We start from the raw sequence: 21,788 nt of genomic DNA, 5'->3' as shown, positions 1-21,788 counted from the left end.
TAGATGGCCCGAAGTTCTAGCACGTTGATGTGGCAGCGGCGGTCTTGTGCTGTCCACATTCCTTGGGTGCGTAGGCCGTCCAGATGGGCTCCCCAAGCGTACTCCGACGAGTCCGTGGTGAGTACCTTGCTGTGGGGTGGGGTGAGGAAGAGCAAACCTTTGGAAAGATTTGAAGAGTCGGCCCACCAGCGGAGCGATCGTTGCAATGAAGGAGTCACTGTCACGGAGTGGTCGATCGGGTCCCGGTCTTGACGCCATTGAGACGCCAGGGTCCATTGAGGGATTCTCAGATGGAGGCGGGCGAAGAGTGTGACATGGACGGTGGAGGCCATGTGGCCCAGGAGGGTCATCATCTGTCGGGCTGATACTGAGGTCAGCCGAGAGATCCTTCGGCTCAGACTTACTAACGCCTCCAGGCGCGGAGGGGGGAGGAAGGAACGGAGGCGAACCGTGTCCAGCGTGGCCCCGATGAACTGTAGGGACTGCGAGGGGCGTAGTTGAGATTTTGGGAAGTTTATTTCGAACCCCAGACTTTGTAGGTAGGTAATAGTCTGTTGGGTCGCTGAGATAACCCCTTCTTTGGACGGGGCTTTGATTAGCCAGTCGTCCAGGTAGGGGAATACCTGGAGGCCCTGGGAGCGTAAGGTTGCTGCTACCACCACGAGGCACTTGGTGAAGACCCGAGGTGATGATGCTAGTCCGAAGGGGAGGACTCGGTATTGTAGGTGCCAGTCCCCTACTTGGAAACGCAAAAACTTGCGGTGAGCGGGGTGCACTGGGACATGTGTGTACGCCTCCTTGAGATCGAGGGAGCAGAGCCAGTCGCCCTCGTCGATCAGGGGGTAGAGTGTTGGTAGTGAGAGCATCCGAAACTTTTCCCGTACCAGGAATTTGTTGAGGCGTCTCAAGTCTAGTATTGGGCGTAGGTCTCCCGTTTTTTTCGGTACCAGGAAGTAACGGGAGTAGAAGCCCTTCCCCCGTTGGTCGGGGGGGACCTTCTCCACTGCTCTCAGGCGAAGCAGGTCTCGAGCTTCGGAGAGGAGTAGAGGTAGCTGAGTCCGGTTGGGAGGGCAATTCCTTGGGGGATTGTCCGGGGGAATGGCCCGAAAGTTGAGAGAGTACCCTGATGAGATCACGCCAAGGACCCATGTGTCCGACGTGAGTTGTTCCCAGCGAGGGTAAAAGGCTTTGAGTCGACCTCCGATGGGAAGGCGGCCTGGGACTATGGCGGAGGGGGCCCGCCCCCTTCCGCGTGTCCCGTCAAAAGGACGGGGATGGTTTGGTGGTCGCGGGCGGTTGAGAGTTGGGCATGGCCCTGTGATGGGCTTGCGGACGTCTGGGTGGGGGCCGCGAGAAAGCAGGGGTGGACTTTTGTGGGTAGCGGCGCGGAGGGGCCCTGTATGGCCTGGGCGCTGGCGGTTTGGGCTTTTGCCGGACAAGGGCGGCAAACGAGCGTTCATGTTCGGAGAGGCGTTTTGTCGCCGCCTCAATAGTGTCATCGAACAATTCCTTTCCCACGCAGGGGAGGTTAGCCAACCGGTCCTGTAAGTTGGGGTCCATGTCGACCAGGCGCAGCCAAGCTAGTCGGCGCATGGCGATAGCGAAGGCTGCTTCTCTGGAGGAGAGTTCGAAGCCATCGTAGGCTGCGTGGAATAGATGAAGGCGCAGGTTGGAGAGGGACTCTAAGAGTAGGCCGAACGTTCCCTGCCGGGAGGCCGGTAGGTCAGTCTCAAAGGCTCTCAATAGTCCAATGAGGTGTTTGAGGTATGATGTGAAGGTGAAAGTGTAGCTTTGCACCCTAGAGGCCATCATTGCGTTTTGGTATAGTCTCCTGCCGAACTTGTCCAGGGTTCGGCCTTCTCGGCCTGGGGGGACCGCTGCTGAGACCCGGGACGGGTGAGCCTTTTTCAAGGAGGATTCCACTAGCAGCGATTGGTGGGAGAGCTGTGGTTGCTCGAATCCCGGGTAAGGTACTGTGCGGTACTTGGCCTCCATTTTGGAGGGTACGGCCGTGACCATGTAGGGGGTCTCCAGGTTCCTGAAGAAGGCCTGTTGGAGTACCGGGTTAGGTGGTAAGCGAAGGGACTCTCTGGGCAGTGATGGCATATCCAGCTCCGCCAGGTACTCCTTAGAGTATCTGGAGTCGGACTGGAGGTCTAAGTCCAATGCGTGGCCCATGTCTTGGACAAAGCGAGTGAAGGATGGGCGAGATGTCCCCGGGGCCCCGTGTGGGGTCGGGGAACGAGACCTTCGTCGGGTGGAGAAGGATAAGGAGGCTTCCCTCGAGTATCGAGGTTCATGCTCTGATCCATGCTCCGAGGTTGGGGAAGCACTGTGAGAGTGTTCCGGGGTTGTCGATCTTCGGCGTCTCGAGGAGCCCCTCGGAGACGATGCTGGGATTAGGGGTACCGATCGATGTCGGATTGGTGACCTCGATCCGGACTCCCTCGGAGAATGCGTCCGAGGGGGAGTTCGGAGGATGCGCGGGTTGGAGAGTGATAACTCAGCCACCCTTAGTGGTCCTGTACGAGGTGTGGGAGAACGGCCTCGTAGGGTTGGTGAACCTCGGGCCTTCTTGGAGGTACGGCGGTTCGAGGTTTCTGTCGTTCTAGCCCGACGTTTTGCCCCTCGGCGGTCCGCAGAGGGGGAACGTCTCGGGCGCCTCGGCGAGGAGTCCGAGGAGGATGGGATGCGGCGAGGGTTGCGCACCTTTCCTCGAGGTTGTTCGGTATGAGGCTCAGGCTGGTCTGGCACATTCGAGGTCGAGGCCGATTGAAACTGGGCCATTGCAGCGGACAGCTCCGACGTGATCATCGCTCGGAGTAGGTCCTGGAAGACGGGCACGGACAGCATCGAAGGCATGTCCACTGCCTCGGTGCGCTCCACCGGGGGCGACCTCGTATCAGAGTATTCCCGTGTGGTGGAGGCACGGCCCGAAGGCTTGGAGGGCTTAGACGGGGCTGTAAGCATGGGGCTTCCGCCATGCGTCGCCGTTGTCCCCGAGGCTGGCTTCTTCGCTGTTACAGAACCTGAAGAGGGAAGAGGGGACTTACCCGGAGCCGAGGCTTTCTGTTGTCCCGAGGGCTTCGGGGTCGAGTCTCGAGGCGATGCCGAGGTTTCCGGGGCCGAGGTCAAGGCCGGGGCCGAGGCCAGGGCCGACCTCGAGGTGGAGGGTTGGTCCGGGGTGAAGAGATCCGCCATGCGGGCTTTTCTTCGGCGGAGGGCCCGGTTTTGGAAAATAGCGCACTGGGGGCAGGAGTCGGTTGGATGAGCCGCCCCCAGACAAAGGATGCACCGGCGATGCGGATCTGTGAGAGAAAGAAGCCGCTCGCACCGGGTGCATTTTTTAAAGCCGGTCAAAGGCCGGGACATTAAATCGAAAGTAGCCGCGGCTCGATTAGCCACGCGGCCACGGGGACCCGGAAGCCTCCGGGTCGTTGAAAACGAAGCAGGAATCAAGTAAAAAGGTAAGGAATTCGCGCACAGCGACTTAATCGTGAAAAAATTGCGGTGCTAGAAGGCAGTTGGGGCAGAGCCTGAAAAACACGTCTTCTAGGCTCGCGGAAAATTTTGAACTGGAGACCACGAGGGGATGCACCCCCTAGTGGAGCAGGAAGGCACGCATGCGTGGAGCAGCAGAGCAAACTTAAATCTTCAATCAAGTTTGCTTGAAAATGCTTCCGCATCGGGGCTCCGTAGATGACGTCACCCACATGTGAGAATATCATGCCTGCTTGTCCTGGGATAAATGCTGCTGCTGCACAGGGTAGTGTGTGTGTGTGTGGGGAAATGCTGCTGCACAGGGAAGGCCGGGAAATGCTGCTGCTGCACAGGGTAGTGTGTGTGTGTGTGTGTGGAAATGCTGCTGCACAGGGTAGTGTGTGTGTGGGGGACCGCGGGAAGGGAAGGGGGGGTAAGGGAAATGCTACTGCTGCACAGGGAAGTGGTGTGGGGGGAGCGAAAGCTGCTTCTGTGGCTGCTGCACAGGTAAGTGGGGGGGGGAATCAAAATGCTGCTGTACAGGGAATTAGGGTGGGGGGAAATGCTGCTGCACAGGGACATGGAGGGTGAGGGAATGCTGCTATGGCTGCTGCACAGGGAAGTGGGGGGGGGGGGGGGGGGAAAAGACAGACAGACAGCTAGCACCCATTAATGTAACGGGCTAAAATACTAGTTTTTAATAACACCTCTTCAGATACCTATTCAAATAACTCTGGAATTCCTCAAGGTTCCACCTTTCTCCGTTGCTGTTCAATATTTACATGGCCCCTTTATTAACATTGTGCCAATAAATCAGTTTTACAGCATATGCAGATGATTTCCAAATCATACATCCCATCGATCCATCTAATAACAATGACCTTTACGTTATAAATTTAAAACTTGACCGTATTAATGGTTGGTTAAAAACAAACATGTTATCTCTTAATATTTCTAAAACCAATAGTCTCTTTTTCCCATGGAAAGATAATATTCAAATTTCATCTCCAATTTATATTAATAACATTCCAATCAAATCTGTCAACAAGATTAAAATCTTAGGAGTAACTATAGACAACCGACTCAACTTTCATTCACAAATTGGTCCTGTGGTTAGAAGCTGCTTTTATAGAGACTTAGAATGATTATCTTTGGCAAAAATTCTGGAAACATCATCAATTAATATTTGAATTCATTCACTAATCATTTTGAAAATAGATTATTGTAACTCCTTATATCAGGGAATCTGTCAGAAAGATATCAGGCACTTACAGTTAATACAAAATACAGCCAAAGTGATTACAAACTCTGGAAAATTCAAACATGTTACCCCTCTTTTAAAAAAAAGCCCATTGGCTTCCAGTCCAATACAGGATAACTTACAAGATTACCCTTTTAATATTCAAAACCCTTAAAACTAAAGAACCAGCATTCCTCGATACAAATCTTATGCCTTATGAATCTAATAGATCCTTAAGATCCTCTGGACAGCATCTACTTTGGGTTCCTTCTTTAAAAATAATAAATACCCGTAGAACAACAATATTCTCAGTTACCGTACCCACACTCTGAAATGCATTACCCACTTATCTTGGGGCAGAGCAGAATTTAGATAAACTTAAATGAGTTTTAAAAAGCTTTTTATTCATTGATGCTTTTGGCTAATTATGCTACTACTAGTCTTTAAGCCTGTTACATTAACAGATGCTAGAATAGAGTGTCTGTCTGTCTGTGTTTCTTTATCTCTCTCTCCTTGGCTGCTGTCTGTGTCCTGTCTCCCCCCCCCGAGCAAAGCTGTCTGCCCCCAGCACACCCCTCCCCCAAAGCAGCCCCCTTTCCCTCTCCCTGTCTCTCCATGGCCCCTTCTGTCTCCCCCTAGCACACCCCTCCCCCAAAGCAGCCCCCTTTCCTTATCCCTGTCTCTCCATGGCCCCTTCTGTCTTCCCCCCAGAGTAAAACTGTCTGTCCCCAGCACACCTCCCCCCCAAAGCAGCCCCCTTCCCCTCTCCCTATCTCTCCATGGCCCCTTTCCCTCTCCCTCTGGCCCCCTGAATTAATCCCCCTGCTTACCTGGCCTGCTCCTCTTCAAAGCAGGCCATGATTGTGTTGGCCGGCCCCAGCGAACTTCACAGGCTGCTCCCCAAACCGGAAGCACGCTCCCCCCGAAGCGATCCCGTGCGTCAGAGGGAACGTGCCACCGAGGCCGGAAAGAGGCCCGCGAGGCCCGCCAAAGCCAGCCACGATCGCAGGCTGCCCCGAAGAGGATGATCAGCGGCAGCGGCGGTGAGCGAGGGCGGGAGGTATGGTCCAGCTTGGTGAGGTGAGGGCGGGAGGTCTGCTGAGCTTCCTTCGGGTTGGTGAGAGCGGGAGGAGGGGCGTGGACAGAGTGATCATTGGCCAGGTTCTAAAATGGAACACGGCCACGGATCACACACCACGGCCGCAGTAATCAGCTTTTTTAAAAGCGCATGCGCCACTAATCTTTTATTATATAGGATTCTTTTCTTATTGAACCCCTTAGTCCTTGTTTTTTCCCATGTTTTCTTTTCTATATTTAATGAATTCTCCCCACTATCCTTTTGTTTTACTACACTTTTGTGTCTTGTCTTAATATATTTCGTCTGTTTAATATTGTTGTTTTTAATTCTATTTTTATCTGTTCTTATTACATTACATTTATACCATACACTTGATAACTAATTCTCTGTACCTTCATTGCATAAATACAGTTCTTATCGCCTGTAAACTACTCTGAACTGTTTTCTGATACTCTGTAACTTCGCTGTATATGTACAGTCTCTTCTCCTGTAAACTGCTCTGAACTGTTTTGTGGTATTGCGGTATACAAAAATAAAGTTATTATTATTATTACATTACATTAGTGATTTCTATTCCGCCAATACCTTGCGGTTCAAGGCGGATTACATAAGATTTATCCGGAGTTACAAGAATTGTAACTTTACATAAGAATTGTCATAGGAATTACATAGGAGTTATATAAGAATTGTCAGGAATTTGAGCGATATATGTTGGGTAATTAGAAACAAGGGGTAGTGGGTGTGATGGGTGGAGATTGGGAACTGGTTGTGTTAAATAAGTTTTATGCATTTTTTGAAAAGTAGGGTTTTAGTTTCTTTTTTGAAGGTTTTGTAGCCCGTGGTTGAGGACAGTAGATTGGTGATTTGTCTGTCTAGTTTTGCTGATTTGGAGGCCATTAGATTGTCATATAGTTTTCTTCGTTTGACATTTTTGGTTGGTGGGTGTGTGAATAGTGAGTGGGTTCTCCTGTGTCTGGTTGAGGTGGATTGAGTTAGTCGGTTGTTCCAGTAGGATGGGCTTTCTCCATTAAAAAGTAGGCAGTAGAATTTGAAGTGTATTCTTGCTTGTATTGGGAGCCAGTGTGAGTTGTGGTATGCTTCTGTGATGTGGTCATATTTTTTCAATGAGTAGATGAGTCTTAAGGCTGTATTTTGTTTTGTTTGTAATTGCTTTATCAGGGCAAGGGAGGTACAGTATGTTGCAGTAGTCAATTAGTCCCAGGATAAGAGATTGTACCACAAGTTGGAATTGTTTCTTGTCGAAGAATTTTCGGATTTGTCTTAAGTTTCTCATAGTCACGAATGATGCTTTTATTATTTTATCCCTATTTTATTGCTGTAACACGCTTAGTATTTTGATAAGCGTTATCAAATTTATAATAAACTTGGATCAAACTTATCCGAAGTATGACTGCCCATATAGAGGTGCAGTGGCATATGATCTGGAACTGGATGACGTCTTCAAAACAGATTCATCCACAAGAGACTGATGTTGCAAATGTGGCCTATTAAAGCCAGGGCATAAATGCACCCTGTAAAGGGAATACAATTTGGAAGGAACCACTGGTATATGCAGGGAGTCTCAGTTTTTCAACATGAAGTCCCTTATGAGGTCATGAATTGGCGTTTTAAACATTCCCTCGGGAGTTACTCAAAGTCAAGTGCATCAAAAGCTCTTGGTTCTGGTTCAGATTCCAAATGCACAGAAACAGCTTGACCCATTTGCCTTATGAACATGGTAAAGGAAAGGCTCTCTGGTGGTGATCTACGTCTAGGTGGAGGAGATGTATCCAAGTCCTTAGGCTTCCGGTGGATCAGGGAAATCTTGAAGAGACAAATTGGAGGCCTTCTGTTGTAAAACTGGAGATGTAAAAGGAAACTCTGCAATGAGAGGGCATAGGATGAAGTTAAGAGGTGATAGGCTCCGGAGTAATGTGAGGAATACATTTTTACAGAAAGGGTGATAGATGCGTGGAACAGTCTCCTGGAAGAGGAGGTGGAAACAGAAACTGTGTCTGAATTCAAGAGGGTCTGGGATAGGCACGTGGGATCTCTCAGAGAGAAAGAAATAATGGTTACTGTGGATGGGCAGATTAGATGGGTCATTTGGCTTTTATCTGCTGTCATGTTTCTATGTTCCTCCAAAAGGAGCATGACGCTGTACAGTATGGGGCTACATTGCTCCTGATAGCATCGGGATGAACTCTTAAGTCTCCTTTGGTGTCGATCCAACATCGATGAGGGGGGAAGTACTCTGATATTGGGACCTGGATTTGCATTGAAGAGACAGATGCGGTACCCTGAGGCCTTTAAGCCATGCTCGGGGTGGACCAGTACCAGAGTTGGTGCAACAGTTGGCTTTGATTGGTCTTGAAGCATCGCTGCTATCGCCTGTTGAAGCAGCTCTTGAAGTTGACACCAACTGAAAGGATGCGGTACCATGGATAGTACCAATGGTACAGGGTGTGGAGGCTGGTGACTTCAATGTCGAGGCACGTCTCAGAGGTGAATCTTCCTGTAACGATGGAGAGCGAGACTTATTCGATACTAGAAATGCCAGCGTCATTTTGCAAGGCAAGCATGGGAATCCTTCTTAGCCTGTTTACTGGATAGTGTTGGCATCAGTACCGAGGCAGCTGACACCGAATGATGCAGCAATTGTGGTGCTAACTTCAACGTGATGTCAACATCGGGTGTTGAGGACATCTGTGATGATTCTTGGGGTCCAAAAAGTTTCTCCTGTTGCAGACATCAAGCCTTCAAAGAACATTTTTGTAACTTTTGAACAATATCAACAAGAGTCTACCCGGTGCTCAGGACCAAGGTACTGAAGACAGCAATTGTGGAGATCAATGACTGATATGGCCCTATTGCACCGAGAACATTTCTTGAAGCCAGTAAAAGACTGACTTTGAGGGAAAAACCGCTAATGCGAGATTAATGGAATCAATTTTTTCTCCGATGGTGGAGTAAATTTGTGGCTGAAAAACAGTCAATGCTACTGGCTAGAAAACTGGCTGAAGGGGGAATGAAGGCCTGAAAATGAAAAAATAAAAATTTTGAGCAAAACTCAGAGAAAATAAAGTAATTGATACAGGATGGTACAAAAAAAGAAAAAAAATAGCACAATTGGAGAGACTCCAACAACCCATGTCTTAGCTCTGCGAAAAACTAAGAGCTGATGGTCCCGCAAACTGATGTCGGGCAGGAAGGCATTCACACATGCGCGGTATGGGCAGTCTTGAAACTTCTAGAAAGTTAAAGTGACAGTACACTTTTGCACTGTCCGTACCAAGCTCCGTGGATGTCACCCATCTGTGAGAATATGCTGCCTGCTTGTCCTAGGATAATAGTATGTTCCTTGAGTACATTGAATAAGAAATTAAGTATTCAACCCCTGCTTATAAGAGATAGGCAGGAAAGGGGCTTAGCTTGATGGATCATTTACAAGATGATGGATAGCTGGTGCCCTTTGCAGACCTAGCAGAGGAATATGGGCTAAAGGAAATATTTCAGTGAATATGTGATTTGGTTAGGCATAGGCCTAAACAGAGCTACAGTTACAAGAAACAGTTGGAACAAGTATTGAGAGGGGGTGAAAGCCATGGAGGGATCTCTAGGTTATAATTTGGTTTTACTCTCCTTTGCCTGAGCCTCTCTCTAGCAGGGTGCTACACCATCCAAACTCTATTTCTGCTTCCATAACTCCCTTTCTGCCTATCCGATTTAATAGCTCCTTTCTTCCTGGGGTGGATGGGCTGAGTTTTGCTCAGTGGGAAACAAGGGGCATTCATTATGTGTTTCAATTGGTTGATGATGATGGGAAAATTAAGTCTTTTGCACAGTTGCAGGGAGAATTTGATCTCCTGCCCACTGATTATTATGCTTATATGCAAATTCAACATTATATTAATTCCTTACCTTCCGGTTCTTTGAAGGCTTCTTGCCAAGAGATGTTGTCTACAGCTTTTACCATTGGTTCCCAGCTCCCTATGCCCCTTAAATTTCATTATCGCCATTTGAAGGATGTGTCCCCCTTGTTTGATCATTCTAAATTGCGGGATGCTTGGGCTCGGGACCTTGCTGTAGAGTTACCCGATGATGTGCTTTTGCAGGCTGTCTGTAGATTGCCTGCCTTTCGTAAATATACCACCTTTTGGGAGAAACATTATAAGATGGTCTTCCGTTTGTACATTTCTCCTAAGAGGGCTTATCTTTCTGGGTTTCATGAGACAGCTGCTTGTTTTCGATGCCAGGCCCCCAAAGCGGGCTTTGGACATATGTTCTGGACTTGCCCTAATATTTGATCCTTTCGGAATGTCATCTTTCATTTTGTAGAGAGCATTTGGAACATTACCATTCAACGCTCTCTTTTACTCTTATTTGGAGCTGTTCCCCATTATTACCCTCAAAGAGGGGCTGCTGCTTTCCTCAAGTGGACTGTCCTTATTGCCCTGAAATGTATCTTGCTGAAATGGCTTGAGGGTGAAGTGCCGGATGATTACCCTCCTGATGTGGGAACGAAGAGATGTGACGGACTTTTGGACATCAGGAAATACTTCTTCACCGAAGGGTGGTTGATCATTGGAATGGTCTTCCACGTCAGGTTGTCGAGGCCAACAACGTGCTCGACTTCAAGAGACGATGGGATAAACATGTGGGTACACTCCGGGGAAATGCTTAAGGGGAGGGTTCTTTTAGGGGGAGGGTTCTTTGAGTGGGCAGACTTGTTGGGCCGACGGCCCTTTTCTGCCGTCATACTCTATGTTTCTATGTTTACTATGACTCCCTTGGCTCGCAGCCGCTTGCTTAACTATTGATTCCATGTTTATCTGTATCACTATGTTACAGTTGGTATGCCTGTATCATTTTGTATAATATCATTGCCTATGTTGGTGTTGTACTTGGAAGGAGGTCCTGGGGGGATAAATGGGGGAATTTGTTTGGGGGGAGGAGTGGTCCTATGAAAGGGGGAAGTGGTGTGGGGGAGGGGTTTTGTAACACAAAAATTTGAGCTTGTTTGCGTTTTGTCTTGTGTATTTGCTTGGTTTTCTTATTGTGCTCAATAAAAATATTTGAACATAATTTGGTTTTCCACTCTTTCTGTAAAAAAGTATTTTCTTAGATTACTCTTGAACCTATTACCTCTTAACTTCATCCTATGCCCTCTCATTCCAGAGCTTCCTTTCAAATGAAAGACTCGACTCATGCGCATTTACTTCAAGTAGATATGTAAACGTCTATCATATCTCTATTCTCCTGCTTTTCCTACAAAGTATACAGATTGAGATCATTAAGTCTGTCCCCATATGTCATTTTAGTAGCCTTCCTCTGCACTGACTCCATACTTTTTATATCTTTTTGAAGGTGCGGCCTCCTGAATTGTACACAATATTCTAAATGAGGTCTCACCAAAGTCTTATACAGGGGCATTAATACCTCCTTTTTCCTACTGGCCATACCTCTTCCTATGCACCCTATCATCCTTCTAGCTTTCGCCATCACTTTTTCAGTCTGTTTGGCTACCTTAAGATCACCACATACAATCACACCAAGTCCCTCTCTTTTATGGTGCACATAAGTTCTTCACCCCCTAAACTGTACCGTCTGGATTAAGAACATAAGCAGTGCCTCTGCTGGGTCAGACCAGAGGTCCATCGTGCCCAGCAGTCTGCTCACACGGCGGCCCATCAGGTCCAGGACCTGTATAGTAATCCTCTATCTATATCCTTCTATCCCCTTTTCCTTCAGGAAGTTATCTAATCCCTTCTTGAACCCCAATACCATACACTGTCCTATTACCCTCTGGAAGCGCATTCCAGGTGACAGGGAAAATCGTTAAGTATGTAAAACCTCTCTCTGGATAAATGCAAGTTTTTATTTTCTAGAATTCTAGTCAACAATGTTTTTTTCACTGAATATATCATATACCGTACCTTACCAATAAATGCCCTTCAGTGCAAAATATTTCATATATCCTATAGCTATCTATAAAAGGATGACTGTTTCTGGTATAAACATTTTAGGAAAAAATGCATTCAACAGGTTTTGGAAGTCATTTCTAATTTGTTAAAGCTGTTATAGTCTGATTTTTGTTAACTGCAGCAAAATAAGAGACTCAAATTTGAAAAAAAAAAACAAACCAAAACGACCTGGCCAAGCCAAGCAGCACCAAAATGGCGCAACTGGAAGCAAACGCAGAAAAGGTGTTGGGGTGTGGGGAGGGAACAAGATAGGGCCTAAGGAAAAAAAGTATATACTCACCTGTAAAACCACAAGAAAATAAAAGAAAAATTGACCGTTTGTAACCAGCTCCGCTGAGGAGATGCCATGCAACAGAATCATGCACATGAGCAGTAGTGCCAGAGAAGTTTTAGAAAAGCTGTATTAACCTTTTCCCATATGGACTCCATTTGATGTTGTCACCCAGTTGTGAGGACTTTTGATCCTGTTGCTCTCTTAAGGACTTACCTTATACACTTGTCTATAAATCAATCTCACATATAAGTTGAGGGCAGTTTTATGTCTAAAAATGGCCAAAACTGGTATGAGAGCAAAACAAGCAAAGAGTACTTGCCTCGTAAGAACACACTTGTTTGCTAGGCTCTAAGTGGTTCCCGCTCAACTATCCATATACCTTTGTGACCAACGCCCGGGTATCCCCTGATGAAGGCATTTGTCAATCCTTGTTGGGACATTTTACTAATATACATTTTAACAATAAAATATCCCTAGGGACTTTTTTTTAAATAAAGATACTGTGTTGGTTGTTTAAGACACAGTATCTCCCTTGCCTTTGCTTCCTTTGGTTTGCTGTGTCCAAAACTGGTATGACCCATGTATAAGTTGACACACAGATAAATTTGACCTTCCCTCCCAAGCCAGCAGGTCTTTGTCCCTGACACACACTCCTCCCTGCCCCATTTACAACCCTCCCCAGCCAGTATGTCCTCCTCCTTGCTTTACTCATATCCCACCACAGAGATCTAGCATGTACTCTTGCTAAACACCCCCACACACATAGATCCAGCTTGCCCTTTGTGCCTCCTTCCCACACACAGTACATATGTTTATCTCTCACTTATAAGTCTCTGAACTCAAACTTTGGCTAGTTTACTAAAGCAAAGTGTATTTTCACAAATTAGTCACCCTTTTTATCCAAGGAGTATGTTTTATTCAGGAATCAGTGTTCTTAGCACACACATACACACTCCTGCCTTTCTTTAACCAAAACAAAAAAATAAAATCAGAATTTCAGTCACCAACTCTTTCCACCATCTTAGCTAAATTTCCTCTTTGAAAAAACTGTTTGAGAGACGATCAGAGATGGCGTTGGAAGCGGACGCCTAAGAGGAGGCTCTGCTATTGAGCCACAACAACCCTGCTGAGCAGTCTTCCTTTACCTGAGGATATTGGGAAGAGAAAGGGAGCGACCCGCATTGTCCCTCTGGCAGTGCTGGCATCCCAGCAGCGGATGGTGCAGGCTACGATAACGGAGGCATTCTCCCGCTCAGGCAAGTTTGCACTCCCTACTTTGGGGGGAAGCCTGGCTCTTTTGGGCAACCCCATGCAGGCAGAAAGGGCATCACTGAGCCCTGAGCAGCGGATGATATCGCTCCAACCCAGAAGTACACCGGTGGAGGGAGAGCTGGAAGCGTCGTTTCTTAGACTGGAATCTTCACTGCTCAGCTTTGGAGGGAGCCCAGCTGGAAGGGGGAGAGCTGGAAGAGGATCAACAGCTTCACACCGGGTCTGAGGTGAGAGATGGTTCGGGAGGGACTAACATACAATTTGGAGTGCTGGAGAAACCCGCAAAAATTGATATGGAGGCACTATGGCAAGCTATATTGGTTATGGATGCTAATCTCAAATTATCTTTTTCCACTTTATCTACTAACTATGGATCAGTCTTCTCCAAAGTTGAGCAACAGGGGGTAGATATTGCGCTAATGAAAGAAAAACTTGGGAAACAGGAGACAAAGCTCTCCGAAATGAAACAAGTAGAGTTTGGGCTGTTAAAAGAAAGAAATTATATGGCTAGAAAAATGGAAAGCTTTGAAAATCAGCTGCGGAAGAACAATTTTAGACTTTTGAATTTTCCTAAATCTCCGGTGATCTCTCCTATTGAGATGGTTAGGAAATACCTTAAGGAAATATTATGTATCCCACCTGACAATTTATCTTCTATAGTTAGAATTAATTATTTACAGTTAAAAAAAACTCTGGGGAGGCTTCTACTCCTAATGAGGTCTTAGGAGATAAAGGGGGGGTGGGGATCTGGATTTGACAACCTTCTTAGAGAGTTCACTTGAGGTGGTAATTGAAAGGAGAACCCTATTAGTTACATTAGCTTTGGAAAGTGATCGTGAATATATTCTGCGTTTGTATTTTCGTCATTTAAATGACCAGTTCTTTGGGGCCAAAATTTGTATATTTCCTGATATGGCTCAAAAGTCCCAGAAGCGGAGAAAAGAGTTCTTGGCATTAAGGCCAAGAATCCTTGCTTTGGGTGGAACTTTACTGTTAAAATTTCATGTGAAATGTTTTATTACCTATCAAACTATGAATTTTTTATTTTTTGAACCCAAACAGCTGTTAGAATTTATTGAATTAAGAGAAAGGAAAACATCTGTAGCCAATAATGTATAACTTGCTAAACCGGATGTAGGTAATTCAGAACAAAGCCACTTTCTTGTTGTGTGTGACATTTCATTTGATTTTATTTCATGTTGATCTTCTCAAAATATTGTGGACTAAATATCTAAATAATTGTTTTTCCTAATTTAAGATGTTTCTTTTATGTTTCATTGATCTATTCAAGTTGTAATTATTCTGCTTGATTGTAATAAGAAAGTTGTTATAATAAAAAGATTTTAAGAAAAGAAAAAACTGTTTGAGCCATCAACCAATCAAATGATTTTTAGCCATCTTCAAGACTCCTGGTTATCATCAAGCAAATTTCCCACAGGCATGCCCTCCTCTCAATGTACATGCTCAGCACAAAGTTTCAGTCAGCCAGAACATTTACATTTTTAATCAGTACTACTAGTATAAATATTTATCATTCCCCAGTCTCACTTAAACATCTCTTCCAAACCACTTCTCTTTGAGCACTGAATTCTTTCCACACCAGGGCATACATAGCCCTGGCTTTGCCCTGTAAAACAAATTCAATACAGCCAGATTGTATCTACCCTGCTACTATAAAGATAACAATAGCAAGAGTGCTATAGCACTGATAATAAGCGTCTTAAAGACAACCCTGGTTTATTGATGGAAATTTTGATTTCAAAATCCTCAACTTACAGACGAGTATGCAAAGTAGTTTTCTCCAGGACCAACAGAGGCACTGGAACACCAAAAGTAAAATAAAACAAACTACAGTAGAGTCTCGATTATCCGATGTACATGGGGCCGATATATTATTGGAAATAAAAAATACTGAACATGTAGTTGCAGTAAAAAAAAAAAAAAAAAAAAGTTTAAAACTTAAATGTGTCCAAGAATCTTATCTAGGCACTGCTGCCTTTTAATTAAAAGTGATGCCAGGAAAGAGAAAAAAAAATCAGCAACAACAACAATGCTGCAATATTACCGGGGTATGTTGAATAATCCAGAAGGTCAGATAAGTGATACTTAGGTAATTCAAATTAGATAGAACCTTACCTACAACAAGCCATAAATGTCCAAGACTGTACTTTATTTAAATAGATGGTGACAAAACAAAATTGTACCTCATGTCTCTTAGCTCCCAAAGCTCTGACCTTCTATAGCCCTAATGCCTTACCGTTGTTGCTGTATTTTGAGGGAATGATAATTCTTCTGTAGAAGGTGTTTTTGATACAATAGGCATGCTAGAAGAGGACAGCGTTGAAACTCCCATTACATTATCCAAATGTAAAGCAGACAAACCTAGCAGTTGATGTCCATTGAGTTCACTAACATTGCTCTGGGTGCAGGTCTTTAAGGGGCTAAGAACAGTGCCATTTGAGAGGCAGGTAGTGCTGTGAAAAGTGCTTGCACGCTTGGCTGATTTTGAATCACTGTCATCTGAATCCAGTTTTGGAAAGGAGAGAGATTTGATATTGCTGACAGTCATAATGGGGGAGAGAGACAATTTGGAAGACAGAGGCAGCTTTTCACAGTTTTCTAACTGTGGTAAAGTGATAAAGCCATTGGGTTTGTGATGGGGCTTGAAGTGTATGGTAGTTCCTTCCATAGAAGCCAAAACATCCTCATCTTTTAATGAAGACTCTGGCACCACTGTGGGCTCTACTTTGGGTAGTTTTTTGTCCAATACTGAATTTGAAATAGGCTGAATATGGATGTCGAGAATATTCTTTAACTCTTCCTTTTCATCAATTGTTTTTAATTCCAGTTTATCAAACGGGTCTTCCTCACTTTCAAAATCTGCTGGGTTGAAGTCAGCCTTGATTTGAATTGGGCTCTTGGTCTTCTGCTTTATGGCACTGGCATTGGCTGGAGTTGGGGTCAGAATATTGTTATGCTGTAAGCTGGCAAGTACAGGGTTAATTGGAGGTGGCATAGCTGCTGGGTCGCAGCCATTGGAAAAAACCATCTCATCACCCTCAGGGTTGCTTTGTGAGCTGATGTCGGCATCTGCTAGAGCTGCTTCAGCTTTTAACTCTGCCTCTCTCTGGGCCTCTTGAATCTGCTGAATCTCTTCAGCCCATTTTAATGTTTTCTTTTCCAAAGAAAAGTCATACTGCAGAATAAAAACAAGAGGTGAAAACAGACAGCTTTTAAATAAAGACAATGACCATTTCCAAAACACTTTTCATCTACTATGGTTTACAGTCTTGTATTTCAGATACACGCAGAACAAAACATTAGGTTCTTACCTTGATAATCTTAATATATATAGGAGTCTGTACTTTAGCTGTCGATTCCCACTAACCGCAAATCTATAGAAGGGCATTACTTTAAGATCTTGAACTCATCCCCTTCTGCAATGGAGAACAGCTTCCTCTTCAGTTAGTACTAAAGCAATTTAACTCCACTGAAACAGAAGAAAGGAGGGGAAAGGGAAGGGAGCTTCCCCGGCAACAAACATATTCTGTTCTGCTCTAAATAAACTAACAATGGATAATAAACAGATAAAGTAACATTGAACAATAAAGTACACACAAGAGTAGCTAGGAACCAACCTGCTAAGAGCAAACAGCAGGAACCATAAACACCCCCTTCCCCTCCAAAGGAAAAAGGGGATATGAGCCCTCATGTTTCTGTAGTTTTGTCACTGCTAAATCATCGATACAGGAGAAGAGGTCCCGAGATGGACACTGGCAATGTCCAAGGTAGAAATCAGGTGAATCAAAGTCCGCACAGGGTGGGCTGTATGGATCCTGTGTATATTAACAGAAGCAAGATTAATCGAGGTAAGAACCTAATCTTTCATTCTGTTACATATACACAGGAGTCTGTTCTTTAGCTGACGTACCAAAGAACTGCCAGATGTCTAAGGAAGGACAGATGAACTTGCCCACAGAACTTAGGACCCAAAAGCCGCATCCTCTTGAGCCACATCCACGCTGTAGAACTTCTTAAAAGTGTGAAGAGTAGCCAAAGTAACTGCTCTACAAATTTCATCAGGTGAGACAGCCCGGTACTCTACCCGGGAAGTCGCTACATCTCTTGTCGAATGCATTGCGAGAGAGATAGGTGGCCGTTTCCCACAGGCAATGTAGGAAAATGAGATTGCTATGCAAATCTGGCAATGGAAGCCTTGGAAGCTGACTTGCCATGTCTTGAGTGGCTGGTCTGCATGAAAAGATGATCATTAGTCCCCTTCAAACAGATAAACAGGGCTATGCGCACATCCAGGCTTCAAGAAAGTCTGTCTTGCTTTGTTGAACCCGTAGGGGAAAGCAGATAAATGAAGCTCGTAACGGACATGGAAGGCAGAAACTACTTTCGGAAGAAATGAAGGTACTGTGCACAGAGAAACACTCAAGAGACTATGACAACCAAAAACACTATCATAAAGCACAGATACTTACCATAACAGGTGTTATCCAGGGACAGTAGGCAGATATTCTCATATGTGGGTAACATCACCAATGGAGCCCCGGTATGGACTCTTTAAAAGTGCATTGGCATTTTAAAACTTCAGAAAGTTTGCGATAGCCCGCACCGCGCATGCCTTCCTGCCCGATGTAAGCACACGGTCCCTCAGTTCAGTAAGCCAGCTAAGAAGCCAATCAAGGGAGGTAGGTGGGTTGTGAGAATATCTGCCTACTATCCCAGGGTAACCCCGTTATGGTAAGTAACTGTGCTTTATCCCAGGACAAGCAAGCAGCATATTCTCGCATGTGGGTGACCTCCAAGCTAACCAGAATGGGATGGTGAGAGAGTTGGCCTTTTAGGCCTTTTTTGTTTATTTTGTTTACACCACAGCGCCAGTGTGGTTAGGAGACGGCAAAGGGGGTGAAGAGGCTATAAAATAAACCCACCAGGATGTTTGAAAAAAACACCAAATTGGGCAGGAAAATCGAATCGAAAAATCAATTCAATAGGCTGAATTGAATCGAATTTTTTTTTCCTGAATCGGGCAACACTAGTAGGAACCCAAGCACAGTACCGGGTAGAGCTTTGGATTCTTGCCCAGAAATAGCTAAGAAGAAAAAATTTAAAAATTTAAATTGAATCAAGTTGGGCATACTGGATGGACCATTCGGGTCTTTATCTGCCATCATCTACTATGTTACTATCTGAGTGATGTCGAGAAGGGCTCCAATGAACTGAAGCTTTTGAGACGGAAGTTGTAACTTGGGAAAGTTGATCTCGAAACTCACGTTCTGAAGAAACATGATGGTACGATTCATTGCAAGAACGACATCCTGAGAGGAATGGTCTTTTGAGCCAATCGTCCAGATAGGGAAAGACTTGAAGACTCTGCAACTTCAAGGCTGCTGCCACCAAGACCAGGCACTTGGCGAAGACTCTGGGAGAAGAAGCCAGGCCAAATGGTAGGACCATGTATTGATAGTGGTGATGTGCCATTTGAAATCTGAGATATTTCCTGGAAGCCGGGTGAAGAGATACGAGTGTAGGTTTCATTGCGATCCCGACAGCATAGCCAATCGTTGTGAGCCAGAAGAGGATATAGAGTGGCCAGAGACAGCATTCAAAATTTCTCTCTGACCAAAAACTTCTTGAGGGCTCCGAGATCTAAAATCTGTCAGAGACCTCTCATCTTCTTCGCTATTAGAAAATAGCGAGAGTAAAATCCTTGGTTCTGTTGATCGACAGGAACTTCTTCTATGGCACTGAGGAGAAGAAGGGAATGAACCTCCTGAAGAAGACAGGATTGGCGAGGGTTGAAAGTAGACTCTTTTGGAGAATTATCTGGAGGGATGGAGATGAAATGAAGAGAGTAACCCTCCAGAATGATTTTTAGAACCCAGAGATCAGAGGTGATGAATTCCCAATGATAGCAATAGATCTGAAGACGATCTCAGATTGGCTGAGGAAGAAGCTGAAGCAGAGGGATTACATCTATTCTCTCCATCAACAGGTCAAAAAGACTGAGTTGACTTGGTAGGAGCAGCAGTTTGGGCCTTGGGAGGACACTGCTGCTTCTGTTTCTTCTGCTGAGACCTTACTGGGGCAGAAGCTTTAGCCGAAAAACATCATTGATAAGAGGAAGAAGGCCTGAAAGGTTTTGATGAAAAGGGCTTAGTAGGTTTAACTAAGGTGTCCCATCGAGTCTCATGAACCGTGAGTTTTTGGGTTGCAGTTTCTGTACAATCCCCAACAAGCTCATCCCCTAAGCAAGGGACGTTGTCCTGGAGGTTACCATCCATATCAGAGACTCTAAGCTATGCCAGCCTCCTCATGGCCACAGACATAGAAGCAGCCCTAAATGTGAGATCAAAGATGTCATAAGCTGAATGAACCAAATACTTCCTCAACTGAAGGACAGTGCTCACGAGATGTTGAAAGCCTTTCAACTTACGAGAAGGGATACATTTTTGATATGCAGGAAACTGTTTCATGAGATGTTTCAAGTAGCATGAGAAATAGAAATTGTAGTTGACAGCTCTATTGGCCAACATGATGTTCTGGTAGAGCCACTGACTAAACCTGTCCATAGTACGGCCCTCCCTTTCTGTAGTAACCGATGTGTAAACCTTGGATGGAGTAGATTTCTTCAAAGTAGACTACATCACCAGGGATTGATGGAGGAATTGAGGCTTATCAAATCCAGGCAGAGATATTATTTTGTATAGAGCAGGGGTGTCCAATGTCGGTCCTCGAGGGCCGCAATCCAGTCGGGTTTTCAGGATTTCCCCAATGAATATGCATTGAAAGCAGTGCATGCAAATAGATCTCATGCATATTCATTGGGGAAATCCTGAAAACCCGACTGGATTGCGGCCCTCGAGGACCGACATTGGACACCCCTGGTATAGAGAGTCTAACTTCTTAGGGGCCACTGGAACCGAAAGAGGGGACTCCCAGTTTTTGTAAAGAGTCTCACTCAAAATGCCATGTAATGAAATTCTCTCTCGAGGAAGCTGATCGAAATCCAAAGTTTCCAGAAATTCTTTACTATATTTGGAGTCAGCTTCCAACTTCACTGAAAGATCCTTTCTCAATTGACGAATAAATTGAGAAAAGGAAAGCTTTTCAGTGGGAGAAGAAGCTCTAGCTGGAGAATGCCTCAGAGGCTTCAATGCCGTAGAGTCATCAGCATCAGTAATGGAAGGTGACGGGTCAGGATTCGAATCATCCTGAAGATCAGAGTCCTGAAGGAAACCTGCGCTTCAAGCCATGTCGGTCCAGTGATGGGGTCACTGAATGCTTGCGTTTGCGGGAGACCTTCTCCGACTTAATCAAACTCTTGTCAGAGTGTCTAGAAGATGATGAGCGACATTGAATCTATAGTGAGCGGTGCCTGGAGGAACGATGCTTCATTGCATGGGTAGTCTAACTGGAGCGGTACTGAGACTGCTTGGACACATCAATGGAGCATTAAAGGTACCGGAAGTCCTAGCAAGGTTAGACTCAGGCTGGGCTGATATCGAAGAGGAGAGCGTCAGGAGCAGTAATTGGAAATGGTCCCCAAGCTTCTCTCGAAGCAAAGAATTAAGCTTCTGCTTCAAAGAAAGCACTGGTACCTGTGTCTTCGATGCCTGTACCACTGGTGTTGCAACACGTTCCGGAGAGGATGACTCCAATGACAAAGCACCCCTTGACAATGGAACCAGTCGCTGCAGGGATTTACGCTTGGTCGGCATGAATTGACTTGATGCCTTCGAGACCTGCGACCCGGATTGGGAAGACGGTGGCTTCTTAGCCAGCTAATCCGATGGAGAAAGGTGCAACACCAGAGTCAATGCTGGTGACTGTGGCGGTGTCATTGTCTTCGACACCGGGAACTTCGATGTAGATGGTGTCGTCGGTTTAACCCTGTCCATGTTGACACCGAACAGCTTCTCTTGTTGGAAAATACGATTTTTGATGGTATGCTTTTGAAGAGAAGAACAACGCGTACACGACTAGGGACACGGTGTTCTGAACACAAACATTGGAGGCACCAACTGTGAGGGTCCATCAAAGATATAGTGCGTGAACACCGAAAGTACTTTTTAAATACCGTCAGCAGGCATGACATTGACGGGAACACCGCCTCAGCCAAATTGAACTCTGTAGTCGATGGCTGAGACATGCATCATGGCCCCACCAGGACAAAACAAGAACGCGAGAGTGAGAAGGCAAGGAAAAAATTCTAACGAACATTGAGAAGCACAACTTTTTAGCTCCGCAGAAAACTAAGAACTGAGGAACTACACACCTACGTCGGGCAGGAAGGCACTCATGCATGCGCGGTGCAGGCTATTGTGAAATTTCTGAAATCTTAAAGTGGTGATGCACTTTGTTCGTACCGGAGCTCTGTGGATGATGTCACTCACATGTGGGATAAAAGGGGTTTTGGAGGTAGGGAAACCCAACTTTAACTCAGAA

At 45.6% G+C, this 21,788-nt stretch overlaps 1 protein-coding gene across 4 annotated transcripts in view; it reads right to left on the bottom strand.

The window, feature by feature from the left end:
• Positions 1-21,788, bottom strand: part of UBAP1 (ubiquitin associated protein 1) — a 154,750-nt gene that overhangs the window by 28,700 nt on the left and 104,262 nt on the right. For all 4 annotated transcript variants that reach the window (XM_033935406.1, XM_033935387.1, XM_033935415.1 and 1 more), the window contains exon 4: positions 15,586-16,524. In XM_033935406.1, the coding sequence (XP_033791297.1) occupies positions 15,586-16,524 (939 nt within the window). The remainder of the gene's footprint in view (positions 1-15,585; positions 16,525-21,788) is intronic.

Source organism: Geotrypetes seraphini, chromosome 1 (genome assembly GCF_902459505.1).
Source record: "Geotrypetes seraphini chromosome 1, aGeoSer1.1, whole genome shotgun sequence".
Lineage (NCBI taxonomy): Eukaryota > Metazoa > Chordata > Amphibia > Gymnophiona > Dermophiidae > Geotrypetes > Geotrypetes seraphini.
Note: the sequence above shows the minus strand (reverse complement) of the source record. Positions and strands in the feature narration are given on the sequence as shown.